Source organism: Eschscholzia californica, unplaced genomic scaffold, assembly GCF_041429995.1.
Source record: "Eschscholzia californica isolate CP2 unplaced genomic scaffold, dmEscCali1.0.p SCAF_3, whole genome shotgun sequence".
NCBI lineage: Eukaryota > Viridiplantae > Streptophyta > Magnoliopsida > Ranunculales > Papaveraceae > Eschscholzia > Eschscholzia californica.
The window spans coordinates 40,448,914-40,466,833 of record NW_028238420.1 but is presented as its reverse complement, the minus strand read 5'-3'; the positions used below and the strand labels follow the sequence as shown (position 1 = coordinate 40,466,833).

At 37.3% G+C, this 17,920-nt stretch overlaps 2 protein-coding genes and 4 non-coding genes across 6 annotated transcripts; all 6 read left to right on the top strand.

Moving 5' to 3' along the window:
* Positions 1-222: 222 nt before the first annotated feature.
* LOC147550294 (UDP-glucosyltransferase 29-like) lies at positions 223-5,450 on the top strand. The gene is made up of 2 exons (XM_086668445.1): positions 223-1,606; positions 5,077-5,450. The coding sequence occupies exons 1-2, from the start codon at positions 223-225 to the stop codon at positions 5,448-5,450; spliced, it is 1,758 nt and encodes a 585-aa protein (XP_086524571.1).
* On the top strand, positions 2,663-2,880 carry LOC147550296 (small nucleolar RNA U3). Its single transcript, XR_015239011.1, has one exon. It is a non-coding gene; the product is annotated as a small nucleolar RNA U3 (small nucleolar RNA).
* On the top strand, positions 4,287-4,504 carry LOC147550295 (small nucleolar RNA U3). Its single transcript, XR_015239010.1, has one exon. It is a non-coding gene; the product is annotated as a small nucleolar RNA U3 (small nucleolar RNA).
* Positions 5,451-6,494: 1,044 nt separating the features above from the next.
* Positions 6,495-6,712, top strand: LOC147550293 (small nucleolar RNA U3). Its single transcript, XR_015239013.1, has one exon. It is a non-coding gene; the product is annotated as a small nucleolar RNA U3 (small nucleolar RNA).
* A 1,799-nt stretch (positions 6,713-8,511) lies between these two features.
* LOC147550292 (small nucleolar RNA U3) lies at positions 8,512-8,730 on the top strand. Its single transcript, XR_015239012.1, has one exon. It is a non-coding gene; the product is annotated as a small nucleolar RNA U3 (small nucleolar RNA).
* Positions 8,731-13,193: 4,463 nt separating this feature from the next.
* LOC147550291 (growth-regulating factor 4-like) lies at positions 13,194-15,511 on the top strand. The gene is made up of 4 exons (XM_086671270.1): positions 13,194-13,729; positions 13,869-14,069; positions 14,167-14,494; positions 14,882-15,511. Exons 1-4 carry the CDS (start codon positions 13,513-13,515, stop codon positions 15,336-15,338), a joined length of 1,203 nt encoding a protein of 400 aa, XP_086527396.1. The 5' UTR covers positions 13,194-13,512; the 3' UTR covers positions 15,339-15,511.
* Positions 15,512-17,920: the final 2,409 nt, after the last annotated feature.

Below are 17,920 nucleotides of genomic sequence, written 5' to 3'. Positions count from 1 at the left end.
ACCTCTACAGTCACTCACATCTCTATATCTTTCCACGTCCTCCCCTCCTTAACCTCTTTTTTCTTTAAGGACCTTACACGTTATCCTTGCTTACATATTCCTCATTTTATCCCTATGACCCTATCCATTATCTCTCAAACTTACACCATGCATAAAATCAAGCTCCACCTTCAAATGTAGCTCATACAAGATACACAAACCTAGAGAGAGATAGAGAGAGACATGGATTCAAAAGGAGAAGTTTGTCAAAGAATTCATGTACTAATGTTACCATGGTTAGCCCATGGCCATATTTCTCCTTTCTTAGAACTATCCAAAAAACTCACTCAAAGAAACTTCTTCATTTATTTTTGTTCAACACCCATTAATCTAACTTATGTTAAACACCAACTCACTCTTGACCCATCTTATAACTTCCCTTCATTAATACAACTAGTAGAACTTCATCTACCTTCTCTCCCTAATCTTCCTCCTCATTACCACACTACTAAATCACTCCCACCCCATCTCATGTCAACCCTTAAACAAGCCCTAGATTTATCAAGTCCTTCCTTCTCAGACCTTCTCTCCACCATTAAACCCGACTTAGTTATCTATGATTTCTTCCATGCCTGGGTGCCTACCACCGCTTCTCGTTTGAACATTCCTGCTGTCCAGTTTTTAAGTACTGCAGCTATTTTCTCTGCCTTCTTTTTTCATTTCTACAAGAATAAGTTTGACGTCCAATTTCCTTCTGTTTCTCTTAATGAATATGAAAAAAGTAATATTTCGGAGGTGCTTTCGACTTCCGATGGCCTAAAAGATCAAGAACGTTTTTGGGAGAGTTTAACTCGATCCTCGGACATAGTCTTGATGAAGACATTTAGAGAGATAGAAGGAAAATATATTGATCATCTCTCTTCTTTAGTGGGAAAAGAAATTATTGCAGTTGGAGATCTTGTGCAAGAAATACCAAGTGATAGTAACTATGATGATAACCAAATGAACAAGTTTAGTGAATGGCTAATGAATAAGGAAGAAGCTTCTGTTGTTTTTGTTTCATTTGGTAGTGAGTATTTTATGTCAAAAGAAGATATTGAAGAAATAGGTTATGGGTTAGAGATTAGTCAGGTGAACTTCATATGGGTAATTAGGTTTCATGAAGGAGATGAAGAAATGAAGAAATTAGGTTTACATGAAGTATTACCACTAGGGTTTATGGAAAGAAATAGAGATAAAGGAATGGTTGTAGAAGGGTGGGCACCACAAGTGAAAATATTGAGGAATAGTAAAATTGGTGGGTTTGTGAGTCATTGTGGATGGAATTCTGTGATGGAAAGTATGAAATTTGGAGTTCCTATTATAGCCATGCCCATGCAACTTGATCAACCATTTAATGTAAAGTTGGTAGTTGAGCTTGGTTTGGGTGTGGAAACGAAGAGAGGAAAAGAGAGATTTGAAAGAGGAGAAATTGCAAAAGTAATCAAAGAGGTGGTGAGGGGGAAGAAAGGTGAGGAAGTGAGGAGGAGGACAAGGGAAATGAGTAAGAAGATGGGAGAGAAAGGTGATGAGGAGATATATATGGTGGTTGAGAAGTTGGAACATCTTTGTAAGAAAGGAAAGGAAAGTGACTCCAGCCACTTATAAGTAAATATACATCGAGCGTGTGTACATATAGTCCTCTCATATAAGATGTAAGTCCAGCTACTGAGGTGTTGGGGAGAAATATCCCACTACACCCCACAACTCAAAGTTCTCATGTCGGATGTATAAGTATGTTAGATTGAACTTTCAATAACGTTAGGCTAGTTCTGTGTTACGGCTATATAAGCGTGTTCCATTACCGTAATTTCTAAGGGTTCATTTGTAATAGGGACATATTAGCATTAAAGGGGCGCTTTTAGAACATATCATGAAGTCAAGTCTAACTAAAAACATATATTGTAAAAGAAAACTACCAAGTTACTTGCTATTTTTATCACATTTCTTTCTTTTATCAGTGATTTCTTTTCTGCAATAAGCAGAATTTCATCTTTTGATCATTTCAGTAAAAACAATAATGTCCATGTTTATGGAATAACAATTATTCGTTTTACAAACAATGCTAAATGGCCCGAAAAATGAGCCGCCCGCAGGTCGAAAGCCGACGTGGTGGGCTTGCAGGTCTTATCTCTTTTTTTCCTCTAACACTTTCTCTGAAGGCTGTAAATAAATAAGATTTTGATGTTAGGTTCCGGACGCAACCCTGATTTTCTCTTATTGAGTAAAATGATTTCTTCTCACAGATGGATTACTATAATGTAGGCACGAGTCGTACGATGTATACATCGAGTAAAATGTGTATTTTCCTTCCAGTATATTGTGCCACTATAATTGTCTAAAACTTTGATATGTTAAATGAAAATAACAAATGTGTAATTTCCTTCCTATGTATCTTACCACAAAAATCTTCTAAAATTTTGATATGTTAAATGAAAATTACAAAAATTGGGGCTGGTCCGGCGGGAGCGTGGATGATGATATTTTTTACCCACCAGTCCCGGGATCGAAACCTATCTCTAACAGTGTCATCTTGGGAATCTATTTCCCAATTTCAAGTTTCAAACTCTCAAGTTTTAGTGCCACATTGCTTATACAGAAGAAGTAGCTTAGTGTTATAATCAACTGAATAGTAGAGTATAGCACGACCTTACTTGAACAGGATCTGTTCTATAGGATCGTACATCTGTATCCTTGATTTCTAAGGAGACAGGAACTTAAGTCTGGTCGATGAACCATGACCGTCCGATCAGAGCGTGATTAATGGTTTAGATATGATCTGTGTCATAATCTCAACTGTAGATGATCGTTCTCAGCTCACCTTCGGATGGCTGAGATGGTCGGTCGGTTGTCTGACAGACTCCCCAAATCTTTTTTTTGGGTCGAACATGACAGGACGATCAAAGCGTGATTAATCTTTTTTTTGGGGTCGAATGAAGTCGCCTAAACATGATAAAATAACTTGAATGCTTCAACTTCATTTACTCAGATTCTTCTTCATTAGTTATTAAAAGTTTCTTGGTCAATCTATCCCAACTCTTCCTAGATGAACCCTCAACTTCAACTCTGAACCTGAGACCACATGAACTCTGGTCAAACTTGTTATCGTCTTGCTCTTGCCTGATGAATGTCCTGTAGCGAGAACGAGAGTAAGCATTTGGGATATCCAAAGTAATTGTTAGATTTCGTGTTGCTTGACACTCCTCTGTGTTTGTTTTAATCTCATTGTCTGAATCCGAGTCATCTGACAAACCTAACTGCTCGAACGAGTCAAACCCTGACAAACGCCCTATGATAGTGTCTTTTGTAGATTCGTAACTTAGTTTGGATTTTAATGCTCGGAGTTAAAATTTAAGATAATAGGGATAGGGTTGTGTATTTGAAAATTAAGTCAGCTCTCACTCTCATTCTAGTTAAACCTGCAAAAGACTTGAATTATTCCAGTTTCACACTCAATTAGGTGCATCCATTCTTATCTCATTTATTATTTAGGTTTCTCAAGACCCATTTAATTGGGAGTCACGGAGTGGAACGAATTGTCATCCCATCGAGTTGATCAAATTTTTCATCCTTCCGCCTGAAGTAGACTAGATGAAGAGGAAATAAAGAAAAGAGAAAACGAGGGAGAGGGTCACTTAGCATCACGTGAGTAAGTGGTCTTGTCTCTCCATACGTAATATTAAACCGTAACTCAAACTTCGTTCTTTCTCTTCACTCTCTCTGAAGGTTGTAAATAAATAAGATTTTGATGTTAGGGTTCCCGACACAACTCTGATATTCTCTTTCTCTGAGAGTACAATGATTTTTTCTCACTAATGGATTACTACAAAAAAAATTTCATATCTCATGGAAATTCAAACCTGAACATAGTTTTGATTTACTAATTTTATGGTTTTCATCATAGTGTTCAAAAAGTTGTCGCGCCGAAAAAAAAATTACATGGTGTTCAAGAACATTAGTTTTTTGGGTTTTGCTCCAACAATATTTCTCTACATATATACATCGAATAAAGTGTATTCTCCTTCCTGTATATTGTATCATTAAATATAATTGACATGATAAAGTAAAAAAAGAAGACCTTGGGTAGTGGGGCGGAAGTGCGGATGCCCCTCAACTCGCAGTTGCCGGGATCGAAACCTATTTTTTAACAGTTTTATCTTATGAGTCTTTTCCGTGTTTTAAACTTCAAACTCTGAAGTTTTAGTGCCACATTTCTTACACAGGAGAAGTAGCTTAGTGTTATAACCAACTGAATAGTAGATTATAGCACGACCTTACTTGAACAGGATCTGTTCTATAGGATCGTACATCTGTATCCTTGATTTCTAAGGAGACAGGAACTTAAGTCTGGTCGATGAACCATGACCGTCCGACCAGAGCGTGATTAATGGTTGAGACGTGATCTGTATCATGATCTCAGCTGTAGATGATCGTTCTCAGCTCACCTTCGGATGGCTGAGATGGTCGGTCGGTTGTCTGACAGACTCCCCAAATCTTTTTTTTAGTGCTTCAACTTCATTTATCAATCTGTCCCAACTCTGTCCTGAGTCCACCATATGAACTCTGATCGAACTTGTTATCGACTTGCTCTTGCTTGATGAATGTTCCATAGTAATTACGAGAATAAGCATTTGGGATATCCAAAGTAATTGTTTGATTCCGGGGCTGCTTGATACTCCTCTATCTTTTCTCTAGTGAAAGTCTCTTGTCCATGCATCAACTGCACTTATCAGAGAAAGTTTAAAAACAAGTGGTGGTGTTAGTTTTTGTTTCATTGCCCGAATCTGAATTGTCTGACTCAAGGGATCCAAAACTAGTTGTTCAAAAATCAGACATTATGAATTAGCTAAACACATATATTTTGAAATCGAATTCAAGTCACTGCACACCGAACAAGAGCTACTATAGTCTCTTTTTTTTTTTTTTTTGCTGACAGTACTATAGTCTCTTTTGTAGACTAAGGATCGTAACTTAATCTGGATTTTAATGCTCAGTGTTAAACTTAGGATAATGGGCTTGTGTATTTTAATTTAACGTTAGACTCTCATTCGAGTTAAGTGATACAGAATAGTAAAATTGGTGGATTTGTGAGTCATTGTGGATGGAATTCTGTTATGGAAAGTATGAAATTTGGAGCTCCTATTATTGCCATGCCAATGCAACTTGATCAACCATTTTATGCAAAGTTAGTAGTTGAGCTTGGTTTAGGTATGGAGTTGAAGAGAGGAAAAGAGAGATTTGAAAGAGGAGAAATTGCAAAAGTAATCAAAGAGGTGGTGAGGGGGAAGAAAGGTGAGGAAGTGAGGAGGAGGAGGACAAGGGAAATGAGTAAGAAGATGACAGAGAAATGTGATGAGGAGATATATATGGTGGTTGAGAAGTTGGAACATCTTTGTAAGAAAGGAAAGGAAAGTGACTCCAGCCACCTATAAGTAAATATACATCGAGCGTATGTACATATAGTCCTGCATATAAGAAGTAAGTCCAACTACTAAGGTGTTGGAGGAGAAATATCCCACTACACCCCACAACTCAAAGTTCTCATGTAAGCTTACGAATGAACCACCGTCTATACTTCAATGTCGGATGTATAAGTATGTTAGATTGAACTTTCAATAACCTCAGGTTAGTTCCGTGTTCCGTAATTTCTAAGGGTTCTTTTGTAATAGGAACATTTAGCATTAAAGGGGCCGCTTATAGAATATATAATAAAGTTAAGTCTAACTAAAAGCATATATTGTGTCAACAAAAAAAAAACTAAAAACATATATTGTTAAAAGAAAACTACCAAGTTACTTTTTTTTTTTGTTGAAAGAAGCTACCAAGTTACTTACTATTTTTATCACCTTTCTTCTTTCATCATTGATCTTGTCTTTTTTCTGCAATAACCAGAATTTCATCTTTCGATCATTTCAATAAAAACAATAACGTTCAAGTTTATAGAATAACAATTATTCGTTTTGTAAACAATGCTAAATGGCCTGAAAAATGAGCCGACCGCAGGTCGAAAGGTGACGTGGTCGACTTCCAAGTCTTATCTCTCCACACGGAATATCAATCCGTAACTCAAACTTTTTTTTTTTCTCTTCACTTTCTTTGAAGGTTGTAAATAAATAAGATTTTGATGTTAGATTCCCACGCAACCCTGATTTTCTCTTTCTGGGTAAAGTGATTTCTTCTCACTGATGGATTACTATGTACATTGAGTAAAATGTGTATATCCCTTCCTGTATATTGTGCCACTATAATTCTAAAATTTTGATATGTTAAATAAAAATAACGAAAATTGGGGCTGGTGTGGCCGACCGTGGATGGGGCACAACCCACAAATCCTGGGATCGAAATCTGTAAGTAACTGTGTCATCTTGCGAATCTTTTTCCGAATTTCAAGTTTGAAACTCTGAAGTTTTAGTGCCACATTGCTTATACAGAAGAAGTAGCTTAATGTTATAACCACCCGGACAATAGAGTATAGCACGACCTTACTTGAACAGGATCTGTTCTATAGGATCGTACATCTGTATCCTTGATTTCTAAGGAGATAGGAACTTAAGTCTGGTCGATGAACCATGACCGTCCGACCAGAGCGTGATTAGTGGTTGAGATGCAATATGTATCGTTATCTCAGCCGTAGATGATCGTTCTCAGCTAACCTTCGGATGGCTGAGATGGTCGGTCGGTTGTCTGACAGACTCCCCTAAACCTTTTTTCTGGGTCGAATAAATATCATCTAAATAGACTACAAGAATACATGGTAGGCCGATAACATTTTATCGTGATAATGGTACAAAAGGAGTCGGCTAAACATGACAAATGCTCCAACTTCGGATGGCTGAGATGGTCCGTCGGTTGTCTGACAGACTCCTCGAAACCTTTTATTTGGGTCGAATAAATATCATCTAAATAGACTACAAGAATACATGGTAGGCCGATAACACTTTATCGCGATAATGGTACAAAAGGAGTCGGCTAAACATGACAAATGCTCCAACTTCATTTAGTCAGATTATTCATTATTTATTAAAAGTTTTTCTGTCAATCTATTCCGACTCTTCCTAGATGAACCTTCAACTTCAACTCTGTCCTGAGTCCACATGAACTCTGGTCAAACTCGTTATCGTCTTGCTTGATGAATGTCCTGTAGCGAGAACAAGAGTATGCATTTGGGATATCCAAAGTAATTACTAGATTTCGTGTTGGTTGATACTCCTCCATATTTCTCTAGTGAGAGTCTCTTGTCCATCTATCTTATGTTTCCTTGGAAGTTGGAACTTCAGTAGTTCGATCCTTCTCAAGCATCAACTGCACTTATGAGATGGAAAATTTAAGAATACATGGTAGGCCGAACTTCAGTAGTTCGATCCTTCTCAAGCATCAACTGCACTTATGAGATGGAAAATTTAATATTGGCTATTGGAACAAGACATACCAAATACTGAAAGGCTTTTTTTTTGCTGAAATTGAAGTAGTGGTGTTTGTTTTAATCTCATTGTCTGAATTTGAGTCGTCTGACAAACCTAGCTGCTTGAAGGAGTCAAACATCATAAATAAGCTAGACATAAATATTTTGAAATCAAATTTGAGTCTATTCATACCCTGACAAACGCGCTACCATAGAGTCTTTTGTAGATTCATAACTTAGTTTGGATTTTAATGCTCGGAGTTAAAAATTAAGATAATAAGGTTGTGTATTTGAAAATTAAGTCAGCTCTCACTCTCATCCCAGTTAAACCTGCAAAAGACTCGAATTATTCCAGTTTCAAACTCTATTAGGTGCATCGACTCTTATCTCATTTATTATACAGGTTTCTCAAGACCCATTTCATTCGGAGTGGAACGAATTGTCATCCCATCGAGTTGATTAAATTTGTCATCCTTCCGGCTGAAGTGAACTAGATGAAGAGGAAATAAAGAAAAGAGAAAACAAGGAAAAGAGTCATGTGACATCACGTGAGTAAGTGGTCTTATCTCTCCGCGCGGAATATTAAACCGTAACTCAAACTTCATTCTTTCTCTTCACTCTCTCTGAAGGTTGTAAATAAATAAGATTTTGATGTTAGGGTTCCCGACACAACTCTGATATTCTCTTCTATGAGAGTAATGATTTTTTCTCACTAATGTATTACTACAAAAAAATTCATATCTCATGGCAGTTCAAACCTGAACCTAGTTTTGATTAACTCATTTTCTAGTTTGTAGAACTATACTAATTTTATGGTTTTCTTAGTTTTCAAATAGTTGTTTAAAAAGAATTACATGGTTTTTAAAAACATAAGTATTTTGGTTAAAAATAAGAACAAGAACTTGACTAGTGCGGTGGAAGTGTGGATGCTTCTCAACCCGCAGGTCCCAGGATCAAATCCAATCTCTAGCAGTTTTACTATATGAATTTTTTCCCGTGTTTCAAGTTTCAAACTCTGAAGTTTTAGTGCCACATTGCTTATACAGAAGAAGTAGCTTAGTGTTATAACCACCCAGTCAATAGATTATAGCACGACCTTACTTGAACAGGATCTGTTCTATAGGATCGTACATCTGTATCCTTGATTTCTAAGGAGACAGGAACTTAAGTCTGGTCGATGAACAATGACCGTCCGATCAGAGCGTGATTGATGGTTGAGATATGATCTGTGTCATAAATCTCAACTGTAGATGATCGTTCTCAGCTCACCTTCGGATGGCTGAGATGGTCGGTCGGTTGTCTGACAGACTCCCCAAATCTTTTTTTTTAGTGCTTCAACTTCATTTATCAATCTGTCCCAACTCTGTCCTGAGTCCACCATATGAACTCTGATCGAACTTGTTATCGACTTGCTCTTGCTTGATGAATGTTCCGTAGTAATTACGAGAATAAGCATTTGGGATATCCAAAGTAATTGTTTGATTCCGGGCCTGCTTGATACTCCTCTATCTGTGTCATAAATCTCAACTGTAGATGATCGTTCTCAGCTCACCTTCGGATGGCTGAGATGGTCGGTCGGTTGTCTGACAGACTCCCCAAATCTTTTTTTTTAGTGCTTCAACTTCATTTATCAATCTGTCCCAACTCTGTCCTGAGTCCACCATATGAACTCTGATCGAACTTGTTATCGACTTGCTCTTGCTTGATGAATGTTCCGTAGTAATTACGAGAATAAGCATTTGGGATATCCAAAGTAATTGTTTGATTCCGGGCCTGCTTGATACTCCTCTATCTTTTCTCTAGTGAGAGTCTCTTGTCCATCTATCTTCAATTTCTTTGAAATTTCGACCGCCCGATCCTTCTCAAGCATCAGCTGCACTTATCAAAGAAAATTAAAGAACAAGACACACGAAGTATTGAAAAGCTCTTTTTTTGCTGAGATTGAAGATAAGGTCGGAGTTTTTCTACTGATAAGTGGTCGTGTTAGTTTTTGTTTCATTGCCCGAATCTAAATTGTCTGACTCAAGGGATCCAAAACTAATTGTTCAAAAATCAGACATTATGAATTAGCTAAACACATATATTTTGAAATCGAAATCAAGTCAATGCAGACCGAACAAGAGCTACTATAGTCTCTTTTGTAGACCAATTTGTTCGGACCATCCAGCTACAGCAGGCAAGACCGTCCTCACAGCTGGGGGATATCTTCGACACCTGAAAACCATTTCGCAATGTATAAGTACAATTCAGCCTTTCGAGGTTGTCCGAACCGAAAACACTTATATATAGAAGGGGTAATACCTGAAACTGTTTTCTGTTAACAATGTGAAAAAAGACTACCGGGTGCATATAACCGTCTTGGGTCTGTAAGCATATTTTCCTCGGCAGTATTGCGTATATGAATGGATGGTACAACGTAGAGCTACCACAACAAGGGGTTGGGCTGGACTCCCCAATTTAAAAATTTGTAAACATGTAAAGATATTACTAACAATATTTATTTCAATCTCGTACTCCATTAGGTGCATCAAGGGCCGCCCTAAATGTTTAGGAGGTCGCAAAGGGAGTTAAAAGTTTGGGACCTATATAATGCATGTTACAAAAAGAATTAATAGTGCATAGATTGCGAAGGGTTTAGACCCTTGACCTCTAACACAAAATATAAGCTCTAACCACTAAGTTACAACTTGAATCATTTTATTAATTTCTCTAAAGTATAATTATTACGAAAATAACATACAAAATTCAAAATATTATGTCGTGCCCAACTCAAGCGCTTTATTTGTTTTGGGTCCGAACAATCCCTGTATGCATCCATTCTTATCTGATTAAAATACTTGTTTTGCATGCATTCAGATAAGTGCATTCATTCTTATCTGATTTAAAATATGTATTTTGCAAACCCATTTCATTCCGAGTGGAACGAATTGTCATCTCATCCAGTTAATCGAATATGTTATTCTTCCCGCTGAAGTCGACTAGATGAAGCGAAAAATTAACAAAAAAAAAAAGGAAAACAAAGAAGAGAGTCACGTGGCATCACGTGAGTAAGTGAAGTTGATAATAAGAATAGTCAATAAACTTGTCGCGTGCAAGCGTAAAAGCCTGGGAATCCACGTGAGCAGGAAAGAGAAACTGTTTCTTTCTGACTCTATTACGTTACTCACCATTCTCCTCTCCGACACCTTCTGTTACTTGTAAGTAAACCCTCGTTTCTCACAACTTTCTCTTTCTTCATTTTTTTTTCTTTATAACAACTTGACCTTCCCGAGTCATGGGAATTTGTGCAAAAACAATAAATCTTAATTCGGTTGCCGGAAGAAAAATGCAGAATCCAACGTATAGAAAATCAAAGGGTAGATTCCTTTTTGTTTGTTAATTTTGCTTAGTTTAAGAGTTTTTTTTATTATTTTTAGTGAACATAGGTGGTAATTTCTACCATTGGATTCAAATAGTCTTAAATTGGGTTGGAATCGAGACCCTAGGGGAGATTGGAAACCGAAATGGGATAGAAAAAGGAGACACATTCAATTACATAACACCTAGATTTCCAGTTTCTCAATTTAATAATAGCTTACAATTCTTGAGTTCCGGATTAGAGCTTTGTAATCTTAACCCTTTCAATACTTTACTCGTTATTTGGTCTTATAAGGTTAATATATCATCTAACAAGAACCAAGAATAAATTCAAGTGTATGGAGGAGTTTTTTTTTTAACAAACCACACAGGTTTACTAGTAGTAATTAGTCGGTTGATATCTTTCAAACACAAATATACAATTTTACTCCAAATATAAGAGAATTGTGTACTTGTAAATCCTGTATCTTGATATTTTCAATTATGTTTTTATTAATAGTTCGCATGGTGTGTTCACACATTTAGGACTCCTCTAAGGATGATTAAAAGTTAAAGCTCCTCCAATGACGAAGAACTTGTGTGCAACAATACTAAAAGTGTTGCACACAAGTTCTTTGTTAGTCTGTTCTTCTAAATGACGAATCAATGCAATTGGGGTTGGAAACAAATTTACCAATAGCCCAATAATATAGACAGGGTATTTGTGTTTTCCGCCTAGGGACATAAGAATTCATAAGTTCATTTCATCCATCAAAAAATTAAGTTTACTGTCTTTCACTGATATTCTAACTATAAGATTTTTAACTGAAAACAAAAATTAAGTTTTATCACGTCTTTATTGCACACACAAGGAAATTGTTCACAATGTATTAAACATGTACAAAAATCCAAAAATCTGACATCTAATGAGTAAATTGATTATGTGACAACTAACATCAAATGTTGGGTAGTTATATGTCCATTCTCTTATGTGAGAATATTTCACACGTCGTCTTCTTACCTGTGATGTTATTTGAGCTTAACAGGGGTATTTTTTTTGAATGACGTGGAGCACGTGCAACTTTTAAACCTATCACGTGGATCTAACTCTGATACCAGATTAAATTTGTAGTTCTTCAACTCAAAATCAACTTGTAACGAGTGGAACTCTGGAGATGACCTAAATAGTATATGTTTGTTGTTAAACACCCCTTCTTCAATCAAGATTATTTGGATATATAATAGGAGTAGTTGGGTAACGTGTGAAAAAGAACTCCTAAAGCCCCACTGTTTACTTGCTTTCTCTCTTTAGTCTCTCTCACTCTACTTTAATCTCCCAACCTTCCCCCGCTTCCCAAAATCTGGCCTTGGTATCAAAAGGTTATCTTCAAAATTGAACAACAAAGGACAAAACATAGAAGTCTACGACTCTGTAACGGTTGGATCTGGAACGTTTTGTACTCTCACTTATCCCACATACAGCTGATGACGTATCTACTCATTTGTTGGGAGTCAGAGATCCTCGTCAATCAACCTGAACCATTCACATAGTAGTGGTATGACATTTGCAAATAGGAGTGGCCCCAAAAAATTACTCATGACTTCCCTCTCCGAATCCCTGGGATAGTTGGAATGCATTTAGATTCGGCCTAATTTGTATTAGGCTCGAACAATACAGATTCGGGCCAATCCGAAGCCTTCAGACTTACCAATTTGTGTAAGCTGTGGACTTCAGACTGCTCACTGAGACATGCGTAGAGTAGCAAGAGAGAAGCGGGTTAAGAAGAAAACGACAAGGTAGCTGCACCCTTTGTCATTTGCCATAGTGGTATGTCTGTAGGCACCCCACATTACGCGTCAGTAGTTACACGCGTCGCTTTCAGAACTTCCCTTACCATAGATGTGAGTTTAAATGTTTGATCTCAAAAGCATTTATTGTCGATTTTTCTTCATCTACACGTCACTTTATTTGTTTGTCGTGTCAGTTTGACTAATTCAATCGTCCTACAATACACAATAAGTCCATCTCCCCCTCTTCGTTTTTTTAGATGAAAAAATGTAATAGAGTGCGATGAGATGCTGAATTGGATAGCTCCGCAACAACAAAATATATTAGCCACCATTAGATTCAGGTGTCCACTTTCAACAAAAAATCGAACATAATTGGACTCGGGTATCACGTATCGAGTTTTGCATCATTATCTAATTCTCTCCCACCCTCTGTCCCGCTAAGGACAGTTGCGGGTTATTAGGTTTGATACTGTTTTGGTTTTATATTGGTTTGCTTGTTAAATAACAAATGTGAATTCGAATTTCAATGTAAAACAGATGAGGTCTAACTAATGAGGGGGGTCGGTTTGGTCTAAGAGATATAGAGAGTCACGTGGCGAATTAGGGGGGGTACTATTGACAGTGACATCAGCTCTGGGTGTCTCTTGTCTGAGACTGCTCTTTTCTCGAGGCTTCTCCACTGGCCAGAAAACAAACTTGGCAGGCAGGCAGGCATAGTTTCTCTCTCTAAACTTATTTTCTCTCTCTCTCTCTCTAAAGCTCTACTCTTTTTGCAGGTCCGTATATAGTAGTTAGTGATAATAGAGTCAGTCAGACCCACAAGAACCACAGCTCAAGTCTTTTGAGTACTTTTCTTCTTCTCAACGACAACAATCAAACTCATCATCTCACCCAAACTAGTTAAACTCTCTGTCTCTTCTCTCTCTCTTACTCTTACTCTTACTAACTACTTTCTTTCTCAATCAATGGAATACGATCTGAATCAATGGAGAAACCATCAACTACAATTTGAACAACAACACTCAACAAAGATCCCAAGACTATTTCTTGATGATGATCAAGATTCAAATATTGGGTCTTCTTCTGTTGAAACTGCTCTTCCATTGTTTGTACCTGAACCCAATAACAAGATCACCACTTTGTCAGCATTTCCAGATTCAATAACTACTTACAAATTTCACAGTATGTTTTTTTTCAGTGTCATTTTACTTCTCTGTTTTTGTCAGTCTAGACTCTAGAGAGAGAAATCAGATGCTTTTTGTTCCAAAGTTAAGCTTGTATTTTGTTTAAGTTTCTAATTAAACTCTGTTTATATGTGTAGGACTTGGGGGAGGTTTATTTAGCTTGGGTCAATGGCAGGAGCTTGAACTTCAAGCTTTAATCTTCAAGTATATGTTAGCTGGTGCACCTATTCCTCTTGACTTGCTTCAATCCATCAAGAAAAGCTTTTTCAACTCCCCTGCTTCTTGTCTTCATTACCCTAATCAACAACATTATCATCATTACCAGGCAACACCTAATAGTAAGTCTCTCTCTCTCTAGTCTCTTGCTTGATTGAGGGTTGTTTCTTTTCTTATATGGGAGTTAATAGTATTGATTCAATTTCTGGGGTTTTTCAGTGTATCAATCTGGGTATTGGGTAAGAGGTTCAATAGACCCTGAACCAGGTAGATGTAGAAGAACAGATGGGAAGAAATGGAGGTGCTCAAGAGATATAGTACCTGGCCAGAAATACTGTGAACGTCACGTTCATCGAGGCCGAAATCGTTCAAGAAAGCCTGTGGAAATCCCCACACCTGCCTCAGCTGGTGCTGCTGATACTGGCCTGAAAATCTCCCACTCCTCTGCTGTCACGGTTGCTTCTACTTCATCTTCAACAGCCGTTGCTGCCCGCGGTCACTCCCTACCCGGATCATCTTCCACTGATCTCCTTCACCTTAGTCAAAGGTAAACTTTATTAGTTTATTTATTGCTTATCTCATTTTTCATCGTTAATTGCTTAACACTTTTGACGCCTGAGAAATTTTGGTACCCGTAAATTTGAACTTTATTATGGTCTTTAGTGAAAATGAGGAATGGTTTCAGCTTCAAGTTGCTAGATGACATAAGAAAACTGGCATTGTTCTCTAAGCAGGAGTGTTTCTTAGGAAACAATGGGCTTGTAGAAATACAATGTCCAAGTGAACTCTGTGGCTTCGTGTGCCGATGCCCGATGGATGAAACCTAAAAAGGAGCAGAAACTTGATGTATCTAGGATTTTAACATTCAACTACCCTTCTACTCGATGGAATTAAGTCATTTGACATCTTTTATTTGGTGTTTTTTCCTTGATAGGCCCTATGAAGATAAAGTCGGAAACGGGTTCCTTGTGGAGAGGAATAGCGAAAAATTTGCAAGAGAGGGAAATCCCGATGGACAGATTCTTCGTCATTTCTTTGACGATTGGCCTAGATCGGATAAAAAATCGCAGGGTTCGGGCCAGAATTCAAGTCCAGCAACTTCAACTACTTGTCTATCAATCTCAACTACTGCAAACAACCCATCTTCTGACTTCTCATTGAAACTTTCCACCGGCCATACTAATGAATTCCGCGAGGCCCACGAAGGAAATGAAAAGAATGAGCGAACTCAACTGAATTGGGGCGCTGGATGGGGAACAAACCAAGTCAGTTCAATCGGAGGTCCGCTTGCTGAGGCATTGAGATCTTCGACTACTAACTCTTCACCAACAAGCGTCTTGATTGAATTACGACCTCAGTCCATTTCTCGAGCAAGTAGCCTCAGTACCTGAACACCTTATCTATTAATCTCAACAACTATGTTTGAAGATTGATATCTTGTTTCTTTCATCTTTTCTCTAGGCGCGTCTTCTTTTGTACTGTAGAGTGTTCTCATTTTACTGTCTTGTGGAAATGGCTTGGGTGTTGGTGTTCATCTTTATATCTACATTTAATCTTAGCTCCATCGACGGCACAAATACACCCAAATGAATCTTAACGGATAAAAAAATGAACCCTCTTAGAGCAAACCCAATAGGGGTTCCCAAATGAGAAGCCTCCTCTTCATTTTGGGAGCCTTCTACAATTTTCAAATTTAACAGAGAAGTCCCAACTGAGAGTTCCAAACCCAAATTTAATTTGTTTTGTATGTTAGGTGATGTAAAAACTTAATTTTCTTATAAAAAAAGAATGTGGTGCCTTCCAACACAAGGGATCCTTGTTGGGAGTAGGTGTTGGGCTGAGCCCCCAAATTTTTAAAATGGGGGTAGGTGTTGGGCTGAGCCCCCAAATTTTTAAAATTGGTAGCCCAACCAAGCGCAACCTTATTGGGTTCTCTCTTGATTAACAATCGAAGAAAAACAATTATTACTAGGTGAGAATCTGTAATTGTTCAAACCAATCACGAAAAATAGAGAAGATGCAACAGAAATGAAGTTTTATCGGCAATATCCAGAGTTGTCACAGACAATTTTTTCACCCAAGACTTGATCGAAACAAGTTGACCGAGCCTGGTTAGAGGCAATGCCCATCTTTCTTCTTCTGCGGTGAAAAGTCGCTAACCGGTGACTTTAACTCAAAGAAAAATTCCTTTTACTTTTTCTTTGAGCCGACCGCCGACTTTCGCCCGAGAAGAAAGAAGATGGTCATTGCCTTCAAGACCCCATTGTGTAATCATTTCTGGCATTGCTCTGAACAACTTTGGCCACTACCTTTAAAATGTCCCTAAAATTACAACTACTTACACAAGATATGTAATTCACTGCAAAAGCCCAAAACACCACAAAAATAACAATTTTGTAGATACATGACTTCTCTTAATAACACTAGAACTCTACTCTAGAAAAGAAATGCAGAATAGGAGAACAAATCAAATAAAATTGAAAATTGACCACTTTGGTACCGGGTGGTGTATCGTATCCACTGGTGTTTTTTTAATGCTTTGTTATTGTCTAAATTGTGAACTTAAGTAGAACAAAAATAGGTTCAGAACCATCATTCTAACGAGTCAGCTAAAAACAAATATTTGAAAGTTTATATGAGTCAATTTTGGCCTTTCAGCCAAATTTGAGATCCTACTAATGATGGAGACCATCAAGACGGGCCTCACGGCCGAATTAGTTAGAGGGTCTCATGGCCGAGTCCATTAAGGTTAGAGTTTAGGAGTTTCCATGTTTTAGTATTTCCTACTAAGTCTAGGTTTAGAAGTTTCTATGTTTGAGTATCTTTGATATTTAGGAATCCTAGTTTGGGTCTATCTAGAAGTTTCTCAGTTCCTATAAAAGGAAGTCACGTATGTTCTTGTTATTCAGATCAGAGAATATTATCAACCAAGTTTATTATTAATCAAGTTTATTGTTTATCGTTATTTTATCAGTTTTATTTCGTTAGTTTAGTTTATTAACAATGGTGGATTCCATTACTTTTACGCTTCCGCAACAATCTACATCAGCTGGTATTCAGAGCTTTAAAAATCTGGGAACAAAAGATGAAATTTTTTTCATGGATACATCTCTCCTTGAGTGTTGGAAAATTTTTCCACGTTTAGATTGGGATCCCTTTCGAGATTCAAAACAATTTTATGTTGATCGAAAATATCCAGAAAAAATTAATACCGTTTCTAAAATTCCTCTATTCGACGGTCAATATCATATAAATTTTTGGATTCAACATATGGAAGATTGGTTCATAAACCAAGATATCCATGACGAAGATAAGGTTTTTCTCATCGAACAACATATGTCCGAAAGAATCTATGAACAATTCAATGCAATGCAATGGAGACTCATTAATCAAGGGAAAAAATTCGTAGACGATTGGACTACATTGAAAAGCATCTTCAGATATGTTTTTCTTCCTTCAGATGAATATTTTTCATATGTGGAGACAAAGATTGAATCAAGTAGACAGTTCTCCAATGTTACTTCGGTCACCGTGTTCGATGGTATTGAAGAAGTTCTTGACAAAAAGAACAAAAATTTCTCAATGACCGGGGAAAAAGAAGAACAAAGTGAATTCTCCTCTTTTAGTTTGAAAAAGTCAGTTCATTCTAGTTTAGATTTGATTAAGCCATATTCGAGTTTGGTTTATAAGCAACACAAAGATGAACGTGGGAAGATCGTTCAAGTGAAGAAATTCAAGGTTGATTTTTCCATAAAATATTATGTGGTGTTTGTGGTCTTCTTCATCAAATTAAAAGATGACGGGAGATGTTGCAATTTGTTGGAAGTTTCTTTCCTACATTTATTTTTGCAAGATTCTTTGCACTATGAGATTGAAGCTAGTGATTTCGTCTAAGCGGGTGTCCTTCGACCCCAATGCACAGTTCGCTCGAAGTGGGAATTAAGGATTGAATTGTTGAGTCTCACTTGAGGGC

What these genes read in the sequence shown, in the direction of transcription:
- LOC147550294 (XM_086668445.1), top strand. Translation starts at nt 223, where the DNA reads ATGGATTCAAAAGGAGAAGTTTGTCAAAGAATTCATGTACTAATGTTA. An exon ending in TTGTAAGAAAGGAAAGGAAA is followed by an intron (nt 1,607 to 5,076) that starts GTGACTCCAGCC and finishes ATTCGAGTTAAG; the next exon opens with TGATACAGAATAGTAAAATT.
- LOC147550291 (XM_086671270.1), top strand. Translation starts at nt 13,513, where the DNA reads ATGGAATACGATCTGAATCAATGGAGAAACCATCAACTACAATTTGAA. An exon ending in TTACCAGGCAACACCTAATA is followed by an intron (nt 14,070 to 14,166) that starts GTAAGTCTCTCT and finishes GGGGTTTTTCAG; the next exon opens with TGTATCAATCTGGGTATTGG. An exon ending in CTCCTTCACCTTAGTCAAAG is followed by an intron (nt 14,495 to 14,881) that starts GTAAACTTTATT and finishes TTTCCTTGATAG; the next exon opens with GCCCTATGAAGATAAAGTCG.